The sequence below is a fragment of the Microtus ochrogaster genome, chromosome 22 (genome assembly GCF_000317375.1).
Source record: "Microtus ochrogaster isolate Prairie Vole_2 chromosome 22, MicOch1.0, whole genome shotgun sequence".
Classification (NCBI taxonomy): Eukaryota; Metazoa; Chordata; class Mammalia; order Rodentia; family Cricetidae; genus Microtus; species Microtus ochrogaster.
This window is the reverse complement of record NC_022023.1, coordinates 21,227,181-21,249,070: the sequence shown is the minus strand read 5'-3', so window position 1 is coordinate 21,249,070 and position 21,890 is coordinate 21,227,181. Positions and strand designations below refer to the sequence as shown.

Below are 21,890 nucleotides of genomic sequence, written 5' to 3'. Positions count from 1 at the left end.
TAGCAGCTAAAATACATTGGATCATGGAAATTGCTAATTTAAACCAAACTGTATATTTCAAGCGTGTCTTAACTTCAAACGAAAGTCAAAAATTATGTTGTGTTGGGGGACAGGTTTTACCTTTATTTCCAGAGGAAACAAAAGTTATGATTCTCTTTAAAATGAGTGAAGATCAGATTTGATTGGGGGAGATCTGAATATTTTAGCTACAGACATGGGGAAAAAAACAAGAAAAACTACAGAATCAGTGATATATATGCTGATCTCTCGACATTGGAACAGTTCTGAGACTGGATTAACCATGATAAACCTTGTTGGCCACAGAATCCTCATGACTTATTATTACATGCCATCCTTTTCATGTGGCATGGATAAGTGTTTGACTATATAGTCCAAACAAATTTATAAAGTTAAGACTCTTTTTATCTGCTCAAACTTAGAACAAAATAATCTTTAACAGACTTGTGCACACTACACATTCTGTCCTTGTATTAATGCAGTAACATACATCACATTTAAAATTCGTGTGTTTTCAGGGAAAAAAAAGGGACCAGGTACCAACAAACCAGTAGCCCAAGTGATCCAGCCTCTCCAAATGTCTCTGCTCCATTTTCCTCAAAATTCTGCATCCAGAACAACTTCAAAGCTACTAGCTGAGATGGTCTAGCCTTACAGATTACTCTAGCCAGGACTTCCAATAAGCCCTGCACTTTCCCATTACACACAGACTGGACAACAAATGTTATAACTAGTTTTTTCAGGACTTAACCATTATCCCAGTTTTCTCAGGGTCCCCTTAAGATGTTATCACCCCCATATACAGGACATGTCTAGAGAACATGAGAACCACATTCTCAAGAGGTGAGGTGGGTAGTTTGGGGTTATTCAATGGATTGTGGATGTTTATCATCTTTTAGGGGGCGTCTTTTACAAGTTATTATTAGTCCATGTCAGGAAAAAATCTGAGCAAAGGAGAATAGATTTGAGGATCTCTTTCTGAAGGCAAAATGGGATATATTATAGAAATGATGAGATAAAAGGTTGGATTGTTGTGTCTACTTTTGTACTAAAAAAAACTACTAGTCTCAAACATTTTATATTAGTATGAATTTTTGTATATTGATACAAATTTAAGGTTATTTTTGTTATATTGTGTATATGTTTCTACTCTTGTTTAAGATATTGTACCTATGCAATTCATTTAAAGATGTAATGTAAAGTTTTTAATCATTGAAAGCTATTTAGGATAATAAAGAAAGGTAGGTTAATAATTATTTATCTATAACAATCAAACTTACAATCATGTTAGATGTTTTCAAGATTAAACAGAGATATATTTTAAATAGATAATCTTCAAAGACCTACATAATATGACACTTAAAATGTCTTAATAACAAAAGGCTTTTCTTGACCGTAAGATAGATACATCTGCTCTTGGCAACAATTTGCTTCACAAAAGGATGATGGGCATCAAAGAATCTCTATATGGAACTTGCTTTCAATGTGGCAAATCTAGCCAGCCTCAGGACTAAACATACAGACACACACACACACACGGAGGGGGCATGCACACATATCTATGCATAGACATGGACCCACATATATACAAACACATACTAGACACAAGTCCATATATAAAAAATTGTTGAGTATTATATCTAAAAGACAAAATTACTATCTTTTAGAAGGTCACAAAAACAGTTCTTAAAATCTATTCACTGTGACCTTCCTTGGAGTGAAGACAAATCATTTTGTATAATTATATAGTAGTCCTTTCTTCCCATGATCTGTGGCAGGGTGCAAACTTCTGGAAATTAAGTTCCTATTGAGGCTAAGTTCAATAACTGTTTACAAAAGGATAGCTTAAACTTAAAAAATTCCTATCAAGTTAAGCTTCTAAAAACTTGGTCTTATGGTCAGGTGGCAATGGCGCCCGCCTTTAATCCCAGCACTTGGGAGGTAGAGGTGGGCAGACCCCTATGAGTGTGAGATCAGCTTGGTCTACAAGAACTAGTTCTGGGACAGGCACCAAAGCTACACAGAAAAACCCTGTCTTGAAAAACCAAAATCAACAAACAAACAAACTTGGTCTTATGAATTTTCAGCTTATTAAAACTTAATGTAGAGCTAGACAAATGGCTCACAAGTTAACACTTTCTGCTCTCCCAGAGGACCCACAATTGGGTTCCAGCCCCCACAGCAGGAAGCTCACCGTGCCTGCATATACAGGAGATTAAACCCTACAAATCCTTCCGTTGTGTTTGGTGTGCAATGTAGCAATGAGAGGGAAGTAAGTGATTGGTTGGACTTTGCCATGTCTGGAAGACCTTACATGTTGCACAGCCCGCTGCAGCACAAGAAGGTCCCCTCGGGCCTCCACCCAAAAGTCCAAGTTCACGAGAGACCAGGAGAGTATTCCTGAAGGGCAGCACAAAGCAGAAAGCAGTCCCAGAGCCCGGACCTTGGTCACTAACACAGTGATGCTCAGATCAACCAAGCACTGCCTGTTGAAGATTGAAGGGCAGCATTCAGCAGCAAAGTGAGCATGTGAAGGGGGGCAAGGAGCCATAGGAAGGACTTCAGCAAGCAGGGCCCGGAACCACCGTTTGCAAGTACAGAAGCTGAAACTGTGAGGCTATCAATCCATTAGTATTTCGGAATGCCAAATGAGCTACTACATGAATCCATTTGGGTAGCATTATTTGAAACGAAATGATTTTGTGGGAAATGCACACTGTGAGAAACAATTGCTCCCGTGTGTGCTTTGCCTCCTATTACTTTATCCAAAGGAACCCAATAGTTACTTCTGCTTATTAAGTGTCTGGTTTTGCCTGAAGCTCACTTTGAAGCAAGACAAATCACGGTAACAAGAGTGAACGAAGAGGCTTATGTTCTTCTCTACCTGAGAAATCAGCTGCCAAGAGGTCCACCGCCTTCAGAACCTTCACCTGGAGAAGGCCAACGTCTTTCACGTCTCTCAGTGAGTTCTGTAAGGCCTGTGGAGATACGGGAGGTTAAACACAAGAGAGAATGCATTACTCGTGCGTGCGCCGTTCTTGCCGTGAAGTTCCCCCCGGAAGTATGTTCCAGATTTATCTCCCCCTTCCTCATAAAATTCTTAGAAGAGCTGCGAAGCTGTGCATGTCAGACACCAGGGCCGTTAGGCATGCATCACAGCCAGATGAGAAGAAAATTGACTGAGGATTAATTAACTGCAGCCTCAAAATAAACAAATTAGAAGCACTCACAATCTGCTTTTAACATTGCCCCCCGGTGCTAGCATAGATAACCCACTGGGAAAATGTGTGGGTGGAATTACATTCCTTCTCCCCTGCCTTTTCTCATTAAGGCAACTTTTCAACTACCTTTAAAGGCAATGGCAAGCTGATCTTGTTATTATAAACTTTATGGATACTGTAGGACTAACCTTCATCCCATTGCAAATGCTTCCGATCAAGGAGAAATAATCGGAGATAGAGCGAAACTCAGTTTCCTGATCTATGATTAAATCTGTTCCATTCATTAAATGAAAACTTGGGCTTCTGGCACCACCCTGTAGTCACATTCTCTTTAGTCTTTAATTAACATTTTCCATAGATTGAATACATTTATTCGTGATTCAGAAGCTGGTGCTGTACAGCTTCTCTAAGCACATAGCATCCTTACAAACACGCGTATCAGAGACAAGTGGTGCCGTACCTATTCTCATGCCTACAGAAGACGTCTAATAAAAACATAGCTTCAAAACCATCAAAACAGTTGCCATTCTTATTAATAACTAAAAGGATGGGATTAGCAGGCTCTAATGACTTAGGGGACAACAGTAAAAACCCTTGTTATTTGAGCATGTGAGGGTAAAACAGCCAAAATTAATTTCTGTATGTTTGGCCTAATCTAACACGCAGCAACTCTAAGAACTTTTGAAAACTATTCTCTCCATGTACTTTTAACCTAAACAAGCCAACCAGCTAGTTTTTGAGATAAATGGAAGCTTTTGAAGTAAATATTACTATAATGTAAAGGGAGAAATGCTTTCTACAAACGGGTACTCTGCCGGAATGGTAGGCATGTGTACCTGTAATTCCAGTGTGGAGACTGAGGCAGGAGGATTAGGATCTGGGGAAAGTCTGGGCTACATAGTAAGTTCTAAGCCAGCCTAAGCTATACATAAAGACTGTATGATAGTGTATTCTTTCTCTCTCTCACATGCTAGCTCACTGAAGAAACTCAGGATGTCTACTTTCTTAGTAGCTTCAAATGCTAAGATATTTTCAAAGCAGTCTTCATGATGCCGCAAATATTGTTTTATAAATATAAAGCATGCTTCATAAATTTCTGAATCCACTGAATTGCAACCCACTGTCTACTTGAGGAGTGTATTTATTTCCACCTCCCATTTACTTAAAGTCCTCAGAGAAGACAGCCACAGTGAATTCCGCCCAGACATCCTCCGAAGATAACAAACTGGCTCGCCGAGTCTGCGCTGACCCGAGATGCAGGTCTGGAATGCTCCCTCGTGAAGATTAAGCATTATCCAATCCAATACACTTCCACAATGAAGACCTCTGGAGGCACTGGCACTTCACGCTATCCTGAGAACAGTGTGGCCACTGACTAAAGAATCACCTTGGTTCTGGATTTTAGGCCTTTGCATTCAGCCCATGACAGAAATAACAAACACGTGTTGATTTATCAAGAGGAGGAGACAAAATAAGAAACAATAAAGAAGGCCATAGTACCAGAAATAAATGGATAGATAAATACTGAATATACCATTCACCCCACATCTTATTTTGTGAGACAGGGAGTTTAACTTGCAACAGAGATCTCTGTTGGTACTTTTGTCAGTGTACAGACTTGGTTCTAACTTCAAACTGTACGTTGGTGGGAGGAGTCACGGAGGAAGGGGCCATGTGACAAGGCCGTGCACTCACGTATCGCTGGGAAATCTGCTTCCGCTCGCTGGGATCCTCCAAGGGGCAGACACAGAGGTCGGAGATGGAGACTCCGGTACAGGGAGTCAGGGTGATCAGCATGAGGAGGGCCCCCAGGCAGCTGTCCAGAGGCAGCTCCAAGCAGTTGTCTTGCTTCAGTGGAAGGCCCGAAATATCCACTTTACACCTGGGGACATTTCAGGGGATGGGAAAAGCAGGGATTATTCCAAAGCCATCGCAAAATTCCCGAGCCCCCCATTTCACACAAACTTCCTCAGTACCAAACTTCACTGTCTGGGCAGGGGTTATTGATGGGGGAAGGTTGCCAGAGTCCCCTGGCCCAGGGTACTCTCTAGGCCTAATGTGCTCCAAATTAAGGATTCTCTTTCATTAAAGAAAATGAAAAGAAAAAGGCAATAACAGAGTATGACAAAGCGGGGGGAAAAGATGCCAGGTCTTTGCCAAATAAGGGCCATAAAAGGACAATACAATCATTTAAGAGAGGGCAGGGGAGGGGCTTTCCCTGTGACTTCCCTATCCAAAATAAAGGATCGGGAGTTTTTGCACAGAAAGAGAAAACTCAGGCCAACCACATGGGGTGGGGGGAAGTGAACGCAGATATCATTTTCTCCCCAGTCGATTAAGGCCAACTGGCAAATGTCTAGTTACAGAAATATGTTGAGGGTGGTTCCCTAATAGGCAGGCTTCCCAGGTGAGTTTCTCGGGGACACAGGGAGCGTGACGTGTTGTTGATTGATCCCGGCTCTGCAGCACTGTCAGCCAGGCTGTAGGCAGCTGCTTTAAATTACAGGTTTTCTGCCTCTTAAGAGCCAATGTGGCAGAGCTGCTGAAACCCTCAGACACGTTCACCTACAGAAGCAAGCCCTCTGAAGGCAAGGCTTCGGGGCTGAGCAATTCCTTTGCCCTTTGCCTCAGCCCTTCCAGCTCCAGCTTCCCCTCAACCACCCTAACTTGAAGGGTACAGGTGGGTGAGGAAGCCAGGAAAGCACTGAGGGGCAGGCGGAGGCCGGCCACAGAAGCACCGAGATTTCGTTATTTTCTACAATTCTCAGGGATTCTGTACAGTTAGGAATACGATGACTATTCAAGACTTTGGGGGAGAATAGAGGCACTGCCTGTTGCAAGGAGTGAAAGCAGATATTTATACAAACGTCCCAAGGGACTTTGTGTGTTAGCAGAGAACTGGGAGCAGGCAACCTTACAGTAAAGTAATGGCAATTTGGAGTCACACAGATACAAAGGCAAAATTAATTGAAACAATTGGGTTCTCCCTCACAATTAAAAAGGTAAAAAGCAAATTACCAGTCTATTCCCATTTTCATTACAGGATCAAAATTCACATATTAAAACTAAACATGCACGGGCTTTTATTTGCTATTTATGTAAAGTAACCCCAATTTTACAAAGGGATATTGATTATTCTATATATATTATATGTATTATTTATTTTCATTCTACATAGATTTATAATATATTATGTATAAATATATAGTATTCATTATATCAATTTATATTATATATGCTGTATATAATAAATTCTCAAATATTTTTAGAGTAAGATTATAATACAAATATGTTTCATTTTCTGTGCTTTTAATCAAAATTATATCTTCTATAGCAATAAGAAGCTTTTGTGAAATAATATAGTGCTACCCTTGAAAAGAGGGGTCACTTAGTAGTTTTATTTAATAAGCAATTGTTTGAGTGGGTAACCAAATGCGTTTAATAGAGAAATATCAAGTGTTATATGCTTTTAGCTACAAACTCCCACATTATTAATATTACAAGAGTATGTATAACTTAAGAATATTATTTTCCATTGTTAAGGATACTTTAGTTTAGAAGCAAAACATACTTTCTCTAATTTAATCAAATTGAAAACTTTTTGTCTAGTTATCCATGAGGTTTAAAACCGCCATTGCTCTATGTGATGCTTGGTGACCAATTTCACTGATGATTTGGGGGAAATTTCTTTTTAGCTCATTGCGAGAGGTAAATCCTCTGCTCCTTATTAACAAAGCAAATCTAAACTTTTCGAGATGGAAACGATATAAATTCAAAAATCAATGAAAGATGCCTTTATTACTTAAAATCTTGAAAAGACAACCCAAGAAGATCCCTTTTGTTTGCTTAAATAATTTTATTAATTCTTTAAAAACTTCATACATTGCATTTTGAGCATTTTTATCCCCACGACTGCAATGCATTTGTCTGAGGGAATATACCAAATAATTTTGACCCATTTCCTGTTTGTTTGCTTACTTGCTTGTTTTAAGGTGTTCCTGAAATTCAGCCAAAGTTGTTACTGCTTTCTACAATTCTCTGCGTTTTCTTTTTCCCCACTAGCTGTTGTGGGTAGATGCAGGATTAATCTGTACTAGCTACAACGAGGATACGAGATCAACCTCTCTACCTTTTATGGGCAAGGCATGGAGTTAGCCTGTCGGCCTGTTACAGGCAGCACCCAGTATATTCTCATACGGAGCAAACTCTTTCATGTGAGGAAGCAGAAATTAGTCGCTGTGGTTTGTAAATCACCATCTCTACTGAAACTCCTCCACTCCCTACTAACACAAAACTACTGGATTACTAGCCGTGGAAACAAATATTGTTTTCTAATAAAGTTTCATTGACACAAAAGTAGGCTTTGACTCCTGGATTCCAGTTGTCAGTCTAGATGCACAGAAATGCGATTATTGGGGCTGTAGTGAATTATGCCAGCAGAAGTATTTTTAACTGCAAGATTTCTTGAAGGTAATAGTAACAGATCCACAAAGGCATTGGAGATATTAATGTAAGAAATTTTTAAAAATATGTATTTTTTTATCTCACTATACCCTATGAAGCCAGGTCAAAATACCCAATGATCTGTTTGTCAATAAAAAAGGATAAAGAAACATGATTATAAAATTGTTGTGCTGTAAGAAACTCAACCACTCAGAACTTCCTTATAAGAAATCTGGTTAATGAACATTAAGGATATATATATAGTTGTCACCGGGGTGCCAGGCTTTCCTTCTTGTGCAAGGTTAGGATATTCAACCCATAAGAACTGTGGGGAACCAGAAAACACACATTCCAGCTTCAGATCTTCGCAAATCAAATTGACAGGAAAACTGGAACAATTCATAGATTCACCTTGTGGGGAAAAAAGGCAGAGAGGTCGCCAGTTTCTGCACACCTAGAGAGAAGTTGCTGTATTCACCACCATGACACGGCATTCCATGGCTATATGCCCTACTCTGTTTTCCACCTTCACCCAGAGATGTCATCAGCTTTTCTCCACCTCTCAAGATTCTATGGAACAAAGGAGCTCCTCTCTTCTGTAGATAGGTGCCTGCATTTGTGCTGACTTCCTAAGTGTGTGTGCCCTGGGATATATGTCAAGGTCGGAAGGCAAATTCAGCGGTTGGTCCTCCTCTTCTACCTTGTTTCAGAGAGGCTCTCTTTGTTCTCTTTCAGACTGGATCCTGAGATCCCTGTATTCTCCCATCTCCAATTCCACCTCCCTAGAGCAGGGCTGGGATCCTAGCTCTTCACACTATACTTCCAGCTTTTACGTGGATTATTGGGATTTGAACTCTCTGTGCTTACATGCAAAACTATTTGGTCCACTGCACCATCACTCGACCCTTCTCTGTCCTATCTTCAGGCACTCATCTTACAAATCTCTGCTTAGGTCACACTGTCCCTGGAACTCTGTCTACTTTTAGCCAGAAACCCAAGGTCATTTGCTTGCTTCTGGAATCCACAACCTTCTTACCAATGGAAGAGTCACAGTTGGCCACTTACAGAGGCCAAAACTTAGTGCTTAAGGGCAGGAGATTCACCTCCATTATTTCATAATGAACCCTCACTTCTTTGAAGCCTGCCCAGCACACAAGAGGGCTCTGTACTGGTGGATACAAAGAATGCTCAATTGCCAACGGGGTAAGAACAACTACACCCCCAGTCACAAATGATCAAAACCTGTCCCTTTGTCTCATCATTTCACTGTCACTATGCCTCCCCTGTCTAGAAAACACCTGCAGTGAATGGATGTCCTGAGCTTGAGGTTAAGATCTCCACAGTTCTACCCACCTGAAGAAAACAGAGACTAGATTACTCTTATTATTTTTCTGACATTTATTAGAGCTTCCCTCTTTCACGGCAGGCTGCTAAAGTGCTGAATTAGCATTGTTTCTGACCTCCTGTTCCTGTCTTTCTGCATTAATCCCACAACATTTTAATGTTTTAATTCAACACATAATTTCACCATATCAGTCAGCCAAACCGGCCCAACTTTGACTCACCGTGGTAGCTTTTAACCTCTCCTTCATTACCATAATTCCATGTTTTATATTACAGACTGGTCGGCTTTTAGCTTAAATGCAAGGGGCAGGAAAGAGTGCTACGGTTCGAGAAGCTGTAAATCTCTGCAGCTGAGGAAGTGGTGAACAGGAAGGGAACAGGAATGTGTCAAGCCCGGTTGTAAAAGCAGATCAACGACACGGGCTGCAATTTGTCCAGAGAAATATTCCAGTCCGGATTGTTCACTGCTTCAAAGCCACTAATAAACTGGTAGGATGTCAGAGCCACTTTAAGACACCATCTGGGACCGAGGAATGACCGTGAGGCAGATCAAAACAGGAGCGTGCATTCTCGGTGCCAGGCTTTGCAAAAGGGGTTTAGAATACTCTATGAATCAGAATCTCTACCTTCACCTTGAAATGGAACATATCCATTAAGAAAGTGATTTCTTTGAAACAGCACAAACATGGAATAATTGATATTCATCTTTCCTTTATACTTTTTCATTTCATTAACAACAGAGGCTGGAGGATGGCCGAGTGGATAAAGGGATTGTCATTCAAGCAGGAGGACTCCAGATCCTTGACACATACATAAAAGCTGGGCATGGTTTTCACAACTAACTCTGTGCTGGGAGCCCAGGGCAGGTGCGTTCCTGGGGCTTGTTTCTTGCTTGTATTGCTAGTTATATTGTAATGCATGTACACATAGCTGGGACTGGTTTCTCTTGGGTTTATGCCCTCCTTTCCTAGAAAGTTCACTCTCTGTGTCTCAGAGCTGACCATTTCTTTTTATAGTTGCTTTGCCAATAAAACTACAGTGAGTTGGGCAGCGTGATTTCAAGGGAGGCTGGCTCTCGCCTAAAACATGGTCATCTTTGGGACTCCATCGACTCCGTCTTCACAGCTCCCTGAGTGTCAGGTAGAACCTGTGGGTGGATATGCTGTGGCAAAAGGGAATCCGGACTCTAGAAAGCCTCAGAACATAGATGCAGAGAAGAGACAATCTAAAGATCACCATTGTGCATGTGACCCCAGCTCCTATAAGCAAAGCACCTACATAAATATACACATTTACATAAAGTCTATATTTTGAAAAACATACTGAATTTTACTGCTTATATTTAATTTACTTGAACTAAATCATTTCATTTTTAAATTTTATACAGATCTATAGTTGCCATGCAGAAAATTTCCAAAATTACTAACAGTGATGTAATGCCCACCATAGACTATGTCAATGGATATGCCACTGTTTATGTTCTGAATGTTGGCCATGGTCTCCATTATATGGCAAAACAGTCAGACACACAGTGGGTTCATTACTAAAACCACATAGTAACCCCCCAAGTGTGGTGTTTCTTCCCCATATCAAACTATCTACAATGGGAATCTTCACCAAGGAGAACTTTCTTTGAGGGGTTTGAAAGTATTAACATGACGCTACTCTCCAAAATAAAGTGGAAGAGGGGTCTCGGGAGACAGCGAACATTCGTTTACCCTGCTAAAGACTCTTCGATTTTTTAATAGTTGAAATAAGAATATCTAAGTCTCAGAGTAAATGATACAAAGGTAAATAAACTGTCAGGGAGGGGACAAAAATGTTGAAAATGTAGGCTCATGAGAATGGCTCAGTAGGTAAGGGCACTTTTAAAGGTACTTGTACAAGCCTTATAATCTGAGTTTGAACCTGTGAGCCCATGGTGGAAGAAGAGATTCAAGCCCTGGAAGTTGTCCTCTGACTTCCACGTGAGCGTCTTGACATATGCAAACCCGCACAAACAGACACTGCTAACATTTTTTTAAGTTGAAGTTAAAAAAAAAGAAAGTCATAAGAATGGTCTACAAGCAACTTGCCAGAAATAACTGCACGCTAGCCCAATGGTTTGTGGTTTTGTTTGTTTATGAGACAGGGTTTTGCTGGGTAGCCCCGGGTGGCCTAAAATTTACAATCCTCCCAGCTTAGCTTCCTGAGTGTTAGGATTACAAAATCCAGGGCACCTTGTCCTGTCATTATGTCTCCATTAAATCTGAGATGGAGTATTCTACATCAGTAGAGACTTCAGTACACCTCTATTCACTGTAATGCAATGCTGTCCAGAGCCAGGGCTCCCAAGAGATACTTTTGTTTTCTTTTGAATTGCAAGAGGGGAAAAAGGAAAAGGATGCCCCCAAAAGAAACACAAACCCTTTCCAACCATAAAGAGGAAGAACAGACTGATGAGAAGACAGGTAGACATCTCAGTTACAAACAGGAAATGTCTAAAATAATTACTGAACACTTGAATGGAAAACACAGGCCATACAGGACATCTCTGGTTATTTTTTGTCTCTGTGAAGCCCCGTAACACTCGTTTGAAAGAGCATTTCCTATTATGTGACGGAAACGTGACAATGCAGTGACATGGGACATACAAGGCATTATTATTTGCACCCACTAAAATAACCCTGGGCCATTCATCACCGGAGGCCCGAGTACCCTCTGCACAGATAACATTTCGGGACATAGAGTTCTCCGAGTTTCCTAACTTAGCCACACTCCCAATGTTCTGATCCTTCTGCCCTTGATACTGGCAGGGCTGTGACATGTCAGACCGCCAAGGATGTCGGACGTAGAAAAAGTCTGAGGATTTCAGTTCCCATGCGTGGGCAGGGGAGAAAGAAGCAAGGCTAGATTAGTAACTGGACATGAAGTGACTGACAAACCCACACCTGCTGGATCTAGGCTACGTGGAATGACTCAGCACCCAGTTGGTCCAGCAGACTTAGGAAAGCCATTGGTGCTGCCTAATAGATGGGCAGCAGGGAAGATGGTGCGAGGCAATGCCAAAAGTGCTCAGCAGGTACAGGGTGAAAGGCAGAAACTGCCATACTTAGTGGGTACCTGGCTATGCATACTGGAATGCAGGCATCCTGTGCAGAGAGGCACATGCCTGTCTCTGTAGATCTGTGGGAAGTAATTGGTGTCAGGTGGATGACAGACAGCCAGCCAGTCTGCTACCAGTATCTCGTTATATGCCAGGGAACACCACATAACAGGACAGCTGTGTTGAGAAACAAGAGGGGGAATTCAGTGGGTGTTTAATTCCTCTTGCAACTGCCCCAGGAATGGTGAGATGCAGACAGCAAGAAGGGTTAACATGGCATTGCCAGGTCCGACGTCCTATACCAAAAACGGCCTGCAGAAAGACAATTCTCTGAAGGAGTGCTTAGCTGGCCTCATGCCAAGTCTCCCTCAGAACTCCTTACTGTTCTTTCTGCAATCCCTCACTGTAAAACGAATGGGTTATAGCAGATAAATTACGTTAATCTTTCGTTTTGAGTACTAAAGCCTTGTCCTTGGCTGGAATCCCAAATACCAAGGTGTACTGGCTACATCGGAGAGGTGAAGGCACCCTTCTCCTCCCCCAGCGGTGGCTCAGATCATAGCCGGGAGCTGAGACTTCAGACTGGAAGCTAGCAGTGAAAATAGCTGCTGGTATCCCTTTACGCATCTGTGTTCATCATTGAAGTTATGTATACAAGTTATGCTTCTCGGGGGAAAACTAAAGGGATTTGATATAAATAACTGGATCCTTAAAGCCCCCAATCCTGGCCCTGGAATTCATTGTCCTCAAGCCCAAGGCATTGGATGACTTGCTCTCCTTCACTGGCAGGGCTCAGCTGCCCGAGATCAGAAGTAAGGTGAACTTCTTCAAGGGTTTCCTTTGTGTCCACAACAGTCCAGGCACGGTGTTTGAGATTTTATGGTATTCCTCACGACTATCCTATGAAAAAACTATAATTCTCATGTCATTATGTTACCCACGGGCGACCACATCAATTGAGTTGTTTGCTTGAGACCACCTCCCTCCCAAGCAATCAAATAAACAACAGGACAGCTTTTGTTGCTTCAGACTCCATGATAGTTTGTCACCGAACCCATCAAAGACATTGAAACACTTCTATCTTGGGGAACAACTCACCTTCTTCGTCTACTCAATCACATGATACATTGCAAAATTAAAATGAAATCCTGTAAGTGTTTACAGATATGTTCCAATGGTCTGAGAAAGCACATAACATGCTGGAGACTTCTTGGCTCACAGATTGCAGTGGGCACTTTGAACACACATCCAGCGTCCACATGCATGGATGCAACCAACCTTGGATACAATGGTTGCTTTAAAGAATATGCCCACAGTCCATAGTAACGACATAAAGTCACCTGGGATCTAACAACGACTTACATAGCTTTTTACACTATGTTAGATATCATTTGCAATCCAGAGACAAAGATGATGTAAGATGAACACAAGTGTCTGTAGTACCTAAATGTAAGATGATGTAAGATGAGCACAAGTGTCTGTAGTACCTAAATGCAAATATGACACATGCTCCTTGCACTCTGACCTTTGAGTATGTTATTATCATCATGAGTTCCTGGATCGACCTCCCCATAGATGAGGAGGAACTCTATTTTCTTATTTTTAAAGCCTGATTCAAATACTGAGTTGCATTTACCAGCTAGAAAGCTGACACACCCTCCCACACTAAGTGGCTGCCCAGCTTACTGCTTATTCCTTGAGGTAGGAGATGGGTGCCCACTCCCAACACAAACAGGCAAGACATTCTTTCAGAGCTAGCCATTGTACAGTTAGAGCTCCCGCCCCCTTTCCCTCCTCCCCCCCTTAGTAGCAGAGTGACTCACGTGCCCAGTCGCTCCTCGTGCTTTTTCCTGTCCTTTCCCCACACTTCAATGTCCAAAATGCCCATCCTGTCAGAGAAGTAGTGAAAGTCAAACTGTTCCTGCCATTGCGGGTTTGCACTCTTACACAGTGTCTAGAAAACATGCGGTTATAGGGTTTACTTTCTCAGCAGGTCGCTCATGGCTACAGCAGCTACACATTCACGTCATGTCTACGGGGCAGGAAGTCACCATGAGGGGGCGCGATCTCTTAACAAGATACATTTAACATCTGGGATAAAAAGGGACCCTTGTGGACTCAGGATTTAGCAACATATGACTAGTCTTTAACGGACTCCCAAATGTAGCAATTTCTCCAGCACATCAAAAAGAGCACCATAAGAAACTGTAAAAGCCACACGAACATCCAGTGACTATATACGAAGAGCCTGCAGGGGCTCGTTCCTACAGAAGGTAGCATTTGTAACTGTTGTGTCAAATGCAAACAATGTTTGTGCTGGTGCGTATATCGGACCCAGCCTAAACATCAGAAAAACTAACACTTTGTGAGCTTATTTAACATCTTTTGAACATATTACATAAGAACTCCATTATATATGGTAGCACAGAACTGTCTACTTCTAAGTCCAAAGATACTGACTCGCTATGCTTTGGCAAAGGGAAAACTAGACAGTTCCACTTCACCATGTTTGAAAATTAACCAGTTATAGAAAATGAAACACATGCTCCCGCATTCTCCAAGTGTGAACAAATTGCCTATGGGCGGCTTTGCTGACTTTGCTGACAGGATCTTCATTTTTCTTCCTTTTATAGAGATTTGGTTTGTGATTAAGCATCTTGAGCATTGGTGACTGAGTCGGGGCTCTAAACCCACAGATCACCTCTTAAGTCAGCACCAACTATGCCCACACACGAAAAAGCACAGCAGCTCACACCTCAGCTGTTATCATGTCATATAAATATATTTGGGCTGGGTTTTATACCTTTTTTGTTATATCGGATCATAGAATTTAGATCCCAAGAAGAAAAATATGTCTTAGAAATGAAAATCTAATTCAGTGTTTCCCACAGGGAATGTGCTAGACATTGGTCTAACTCTACTTTTCACCTCCTACTGAATAGCTAATCATCATAGAGATGAGTAAGCTTTCCAGAAATCCGCAGCCTGACCGTGAGTGGCTAAAGATTTCTCAGTGGAGGGAAGTGATCTTTCTGTTCTATTTGAAATGATCTGCTAGGAATGATTCTCTGTATATTTCAGGTCTCACTCACTCTTGCTTTTCCAATCATTGTGCACACTTGTTCGCTGTATGCCTTCCCTTCCCCTTTATGCTGGAGTGTAGAATGTCTGATGTTGGATTTTTGCACTGAAATTTAGGCAGCACCCAACTTCTTGCCTTCCTGTGTCCTTTTCCAAGTTGTCTGTGTCTGTTTGACTGCTTTCTAGATGCCAGGGACCCCAGTGCACCTATCCTTGGATGCTTTTTCAAAACCTAGAAATTGTTTTCTGTTTTGTTTTGCTTTTTGTAAAGTGGCATAACTTTCAACTGCCCTAGTCCCTTTAATTCATAAAACATGAAAAATATTTCTATCTGGTAGTCATAAAAGAGTTATATAAAGATGGAGACTAATTAATTTCCATGGTTTAAAAAGCATTGTTTTTTAATTCAATTCATGCCAAATTACTAAGATTCAAAACTATATGACATTTGGATTGGCAGAATCAGACAACTTATTTTTAAAGCACTGTTATTTTTTAGTACTACTTTATGTGATTTATTTTCTTCGGGGGGGGGGGGGGACCAGAAACACCAAATATCTAGTTTTGGTGCTAAGACTAACAAGGTAACAAACATACAATTTTGAAACTATTTTTACTTATCTCCAACGTTTTAATGTTATCAAATAGTATGGTGCTTTATTTTAGAATAATGAAGACAACTCAACTACTTTTTACCTACAGACTTTGAAGCCCACATTGCGTATTCTCAAGTTCATGCATCTAGCAAAACAAAAAAACAATTCTAGGTTTTGAAAAAGCATCCAAGGATAGGTGCACTATGATTTAGTAAGCTTTCTTTACCTCAGAAGTACATGAAAATTAATTATTTACCTCTGAAATACTCTATAAAGAAATGACACTAGGCGATACCTATATCAGTTTAGTTAATCTATACAATTGTTTTGATTTCTGGGACGCTGCTTAACATGGCTGGGGAGAAGCTCAAAACAAGTTGGCTCCACTCTTGAGAAATATCAAGTGGGAAAACTTTTATCTTTATCGCATGGAAAGATAATATCCTCCTGGTCTCGTTAACAGAACTTACCTTGCTTTTGTATCTCTGGTCTCCCAGTTTGAACTGAACAAACATCTCTGTCATATTCCCTCCTGAGACATTCTTCCCTTCCAACAGCGTTATACTTATAATCCCATTCCAGAGTTGGTTTTTTCTCAGGGACTCTGAGAGCCGAAGGTTGCGGATCAAAGTGGACTAGAAATAAATAAATAAACAAAACGGCTTGTAAACAGACTGATTGCTCTTGAAAGTGAGTCTGGCAGTCAACGGGAATCCCAGCCCTCCCTGTTTCAGCCTGAAGTTACTCCTGCCTTGGAGAAAAGCCTTGATATTCCTTGGTTTTGCAAATCCATGCTCCCAGTTCTGTGACTTGCTTCTAATTAAGCAAAAGACAGGTGCAAACAACATGTGGATTTAGCCCTTCATCAGCATGTCTCTCTAAAATATTTCAGGGAAAAAAAAACATTTATTTTTATAAACCCAAAATGCCACAATTATACTCAACCAAATGAACCATCATCCCATTAGCATTGTTTAGCCCCTGTGAGGCTTACATTGCCCTGATCTCTCAGTGGTCTCTCCCTACTTAGCTGCTTGAGCTGAGAGGCCCACTTGATTGATATGCTCCAGGTAGATGGCAGAGCTCATTTCCAAACTCTGCTTGATTAGCAAATTGAACAAGCATATACTTTTTCTTTAGAGGAAGAACCACTAGACAGAAGAAATGTCAACGGAACCGAGCATCAGAACAAAGCAATGCATGGCTAACTCCGTGTAGGCATTCCCAGCATCTGCTTACTATGTCTTTGTCGTCATTTAGACACCAATTTGCTCAAACACCAGGCAGTCACAGTTTATCCTAACAAGTAGTAAGTTAGGTCTATAATAATAATATATCAGCTTACTCGATCCAACTATGTCTCCCCACCATTCTCAAGACATGTATCCATGCCACTCTGGATTTTACTGAACATTGTATGATAACCATAAACAGAATTATTTTTAAGGAAAGATGTACTTCCAACTTTAACCATGATAATCATAAGGATTTTCTTCACACACACATGCACACATATACACACATGGGAGAAAAAGAGAGAGAGAGAAAGAAACTGATTTACAGATACTAATGCAGACTAGAACATGCAAATTGGAAAACAATTTAATAGGAAAGAAACTACCCTCCCAGTAAACAAGGATTATTTCTTAACCCCCAGTTGTGACTTGGTCTTCTTTATAATATATTCAGTTTAAAAAAAGATACAAAACAGTTTAAACTAAGTGACTTTGTTAAAAAAAAAATCACACCACAAAAGTAGCACATATCACAGACATATATCTATGTGGGTCCACATCCACAGATGTACATACAAACACAGAATATGCAGTTACACAGTTTACAGTTGATTGAGTTCACAGGCTGAACTGTGTGCCGTTAAAGGAAAAATGAGATTTTGATTCATAAGTCCAGCTGTAATTCCTTCTTTTGCTGTCTTTTCTTTCTTAAAAGTTTGACTTCTACCCAACAATCTAAAGCATGACCTGTCCCATGGCCATGCTTCAAAGTTCTGACAGATATATTCCTCCCTCCACAGTACAACTATTTCAAAATCCCTTTTATAAAACAGGGAGTAATGTCCACAGAGGATCAAAGGGCATCCTACAGTCTGGCAATTGCCTAAGAAGAATGGCAGCATGTCCATGAAATATGCCCTAAAATAATTTTGCGGTGCAGTATGTCCTAATTTCAAATTGGATGTTTATCTTGGAAAGGCCTCTATCTAACTTGTCCATAAAGCAGCCCCACTTAGCTCTATGAGCTCTGTGAAAATGGAATCCAAAGCTGGTTATTAAGGGGGCTGGAGATGGGTTCCATATGGCAGAACAGCATGGGAGGGCAAGACTGGAGCCTGCACCAGGCGCGCTTTGGCTGAAGCTCCTGATCTATCCATGGACACTCGTTGCATTACACCATAACATCTGGATTATGGCTTGTAATGTCCCTGGGAAATATCCTCTTTCCATCAAAGCCTTTATCTATCTCAGTTGGACTTTGAACATTTTAGTATTTAACACAGTCGTGTTTGATCTGATAGACTTGCTCGTCCACTGGCCAAGTTTTCTTTTCTCTTTTTCTTTTTTCTTCACCCCTCCCTTCTAAATGCAGGGTGGGAGAGGAGAACTATTTATTGCAGGTTTCACAGATAAGAAAGAAAGCTAGACTTTTATTCTACTTATTTGACCTTAGAAAACATTTCGCTTGCATGTCCCACACTCTGCGTACTTGTGTGTGATCTAAAGACATCCTTTAGACTGGCCTTCCCAAAGAGAAGAGACAGAACATGACAGAACCAGGTACCCTGTGTGTACTCTATGGCACAGCCAGGCTAGCAGAACCTATTTTGTTCTTCAAACATCCCCTTTCTCCCCCACAATAAATCGGTTCATCTGCACTTACTCAGTTAGCTGAATAGCTCAGGTTTTCATGTCTCTGTCCCTGCCTTTAAGGGGGAATTTGTCATCTTAATGCAGCCTGGAATACGATAGGAAAGGAGGAAATGACCCATCAGAGGGGAAGCCCACCCCACCTGAGCTGAAACAAACACCAGCTGATAGAGCAAAGTTTCTGGGTCCTGACCCTAATTCCTCCACAGACAGGAGGGATAAAATATAGTGCATCAGGGTTGTGCTATTTTCCTCCTTCCTTCCCAAGGATCAGAACCTTTTAGTGTTTCTATGTGATCCATTCATCTCTCTGCGTCTGGCCCCACTCCCTGTGATCCACCCTCATCCTTCTCAGCAAGAAAAAAAAAGGGGGGGGGATGTCCATTGAAAGTGCATGCATCAATTATTAGTAGGAAAATAAAAACAAGGTGTGGTACTCAGCTTATTAAGCATGCTTGTTTTCATGCAAACGGAGCAACCCTCCAAAGATGTCTTTTACAAGTCATGATAAGCCCGCACCCAGAGTTCAGTGGGAAGTAAAGGAACTCCTGCTCACTTCAAGGAGATGCCGAGATTCGCTCTAGAACCTCAGAAGATTCTCATCCAGGAATGGAGTCTCAAAGTGATAATGTGTTTATTCTGGGTTTATATAGTGGATTGCAGTTTGGTGGCATTAATTGATGAGGGAAACACAGGTCAAGGTAGAACATGGAGTTAAGAGCCAAGAGGATCGTCTATGGCCATCAACAGCAAGCCAATATCCAGCTGTTTCCTGCGCACTCCAGAATGGAATGTGCTGAGGGACATCAGAGAGACAGAGAGAGGAAACAAAAGAGAAGGAAAAGGAATAAAAGGAAGATGAAGAGCTGGGAGAGATGGTTCAGTGGTTCGAAGTACTTGTTTAGCAAGCATAGGGGCATGAGTTCAGATCCTCAGCACAGCGCCCACATTAAAAAAAAAAAAAAAAAAAAAAAAACAAAAACAAAAAAAACCCGGCAGGGTCATGGGTATCCGAAATGATGGCAGTGTAGGTGGTGGAGACAGGAATATGGCTAGGACTAAACTGCCCGCAGATTTAAGGCAAAGGATTAGTTTTAGGCTCAGTGAGACAATGTCTCAAGGAAATAAGGCACAGAATAAGGAAGCATGACAGGCAAAAGGTTTCCACAGACCTCCACACAGGCACACACGCCCCACTCACACACACATGCTCAGATGCCGCACACATAAATGCCACGTGTACCCAATAAATAAACAAATAAGCCAACAAATAAACACATAAATATAATAGAGTAACAAGAAAAAGCAGATGCAAGTGTGGTTTTTAACTTTTTATTATCTTTTAATCTTTTCAGTGATGGCAGTGTAATAACCTTGTGTTGCTGGCAAATCCTATTCTTGACCTAGCCTTTACATTCCTAAGATCTCGCAACAACACAGGGAGCCTACAAAAGCAAATGCATGAGAAAAAACAATCAACCACCTCTGTAAGAAAAACGACTAGCGAGCAAAGCAGGCCCCAGTCCTGGTGACTGTTGCTTTGCAGAGCTGAGGGAAAGCACTCGGTCTGTAAAAGAGCTCGCTGAAATGTTCAAGTGTTCTCAACATGTAGAACTACTGCTTCCTGTCAGCAACTTTATAGCACAATGGGACCAGATCCATGCATGCAGGGGACCAGCTCCCAGAACAGGTCCTCGTCTGCACCTCCTTACGTTGTCCGAAGAGGGTCCTGGGTCCTCATATAAGGTCACAAAGAAAACAATCTACATTTCCCACACGTGTGTACGCATGAAGGTTAAGATCTGTATTTGTAGATGCGAATATTAACACTGAGTGTATAAAGTTATAGAAGAGATGTATTCATTTCATGTTCTTAGTTATAAGAAAATATTATCACTCATGTTTTCTGATGGAAACTAAAAGCTAAATTAAGAAAAGATTTAATAAACAGACAAGGTCTGTAAGTGCTCCACAACTCTAAATTTGGGACAAGGAATATACATTTTTTATTATGACCAGGGGAAAAAAAAGATGAAGATCACATGATCCATGAGGTTATTCCTTTGCCCTGGCCTCCAGGGAAATCAAACATTGTACAGCACTAGTTATAATCTAGTATCTAATTGTTATGTCAACTGCCTTATAGCGAATGCTCCCATATTCTGGACCTAAATTAAAGGATATGTTGCTGGTCTCACGCTTAGGTGTCTGAAAGCGCTGGGCTAGTGTCAGAGGCTGAGCATCTTCTTGTTTTGCCCCTGACAACTCCTTGCAGCATCTTAACCCCAGCCCTGCTCCTATCCTCCAAGAGATAGCAGGTAGAGCCACTGACCATGTCATGTACCCTTCCTGACCTCTCTACTTTCAACTTCCACTATCTCCAGGAGCATACCACATTTTTTTTTTAATCTCATGTCAATGGCTCTCAAACTGGAGTATGCTTTGTAGCTACCTGGAAGGCTAGTTAAGACAGCTGGTACTAGTTAGCAGAGATTTTGATTTGAGAAGTAAAAACAAATGGGAACAGAGAAGTTGCATTTAAAGTGGGCATGGCAGTGCATACCCATAATCTCAGTCCTTGTGGGGAGGTGGGAGGAGACGGGTGTAGGAGGAGCGGTATAATCTTAAGGCTAATTTCATCTATATAATGGGTTTTAGATTGGTCATAGCTACATAATGAAAACCTGTCTCAAAAACTTACAGAGAAAGCTTTTAAAAAAATAGACTGTTAAAATAATTGTAACAAATCCCAGCTGTGACTGGTCCATGGGTTACACTGAGGAGCACAGGTTGTTTGAGGCCATATGGTATAATCTCTGGCTCCTGGAGGTACTCTGTTACGTTACTTTGAATGGTCACATCTCCATGCTGCCGTGTCTCATTTACTAACGGTCACTTTAGTCTTCTGAAAATTTCTGGTGCAGAACCCTGGGCTCTCCCCAACCCCCTGCAGGACTAAGAGAGGGTCCTACTGTAGGACCCTGAATACTTGCACCACACATGCAAATTCTCTAATTCACAATTACACTGGAGAACAGCATGCCCACTGTAAGACTGCTCCCTGACGAATTTTGGTGCAAGAATGAATCTAAAGCTACTGAGAAGATAGACGTGATGAATCGGCTTGGAAGATGGTGCCCTGACTCTCTCCTCATATGAGAGTGCTCTAGCAAATTGACAGCCTAACCTGAGAATGGTTAGCCTCCAGAAACTAGGA

At 41.3% G+C, this 21,890-nt stretch overlaps 1 protein-coding gene across 1 annotated transcript in view; it reads right to left on the bottom strand.

Moving 5' to 3' along the window:
• The window catches only part of Mctp2 (multiple C2 and transmembrane domain containing 2), a 172,322-nt gene that overhangs the window by 106,400 nt on the left and 44,032 nt on the right, over nucleotides 1-21,890 (bottom strand). Inside the window, exons 8-11 of the mRNA XM_005357761.2 lie at nucleotides 16,259-16,423; nucleotides 13,935-14,065; nucleotides 4,935-5,121; nucleotides 2,903-2,996 (exon numbers count right to left, since the gene is read on the bottom strand). Of these exons, the coding sequence (XP_005357818.1) occupies nucleotides 2,903-2,996; nucleotides 4,935-5,121; nucleotides 13,935-14,065; nucleotides 16,259-16,423 (577 nt within the window). The remainder of the gene's footprint in view (nucleotides 1-2,902; nucleotides 2,997-4,934; nucleotides 5,122-13,934; nucleotides 14,066-16,258; nucleotides 16,424-21,890) is intronic.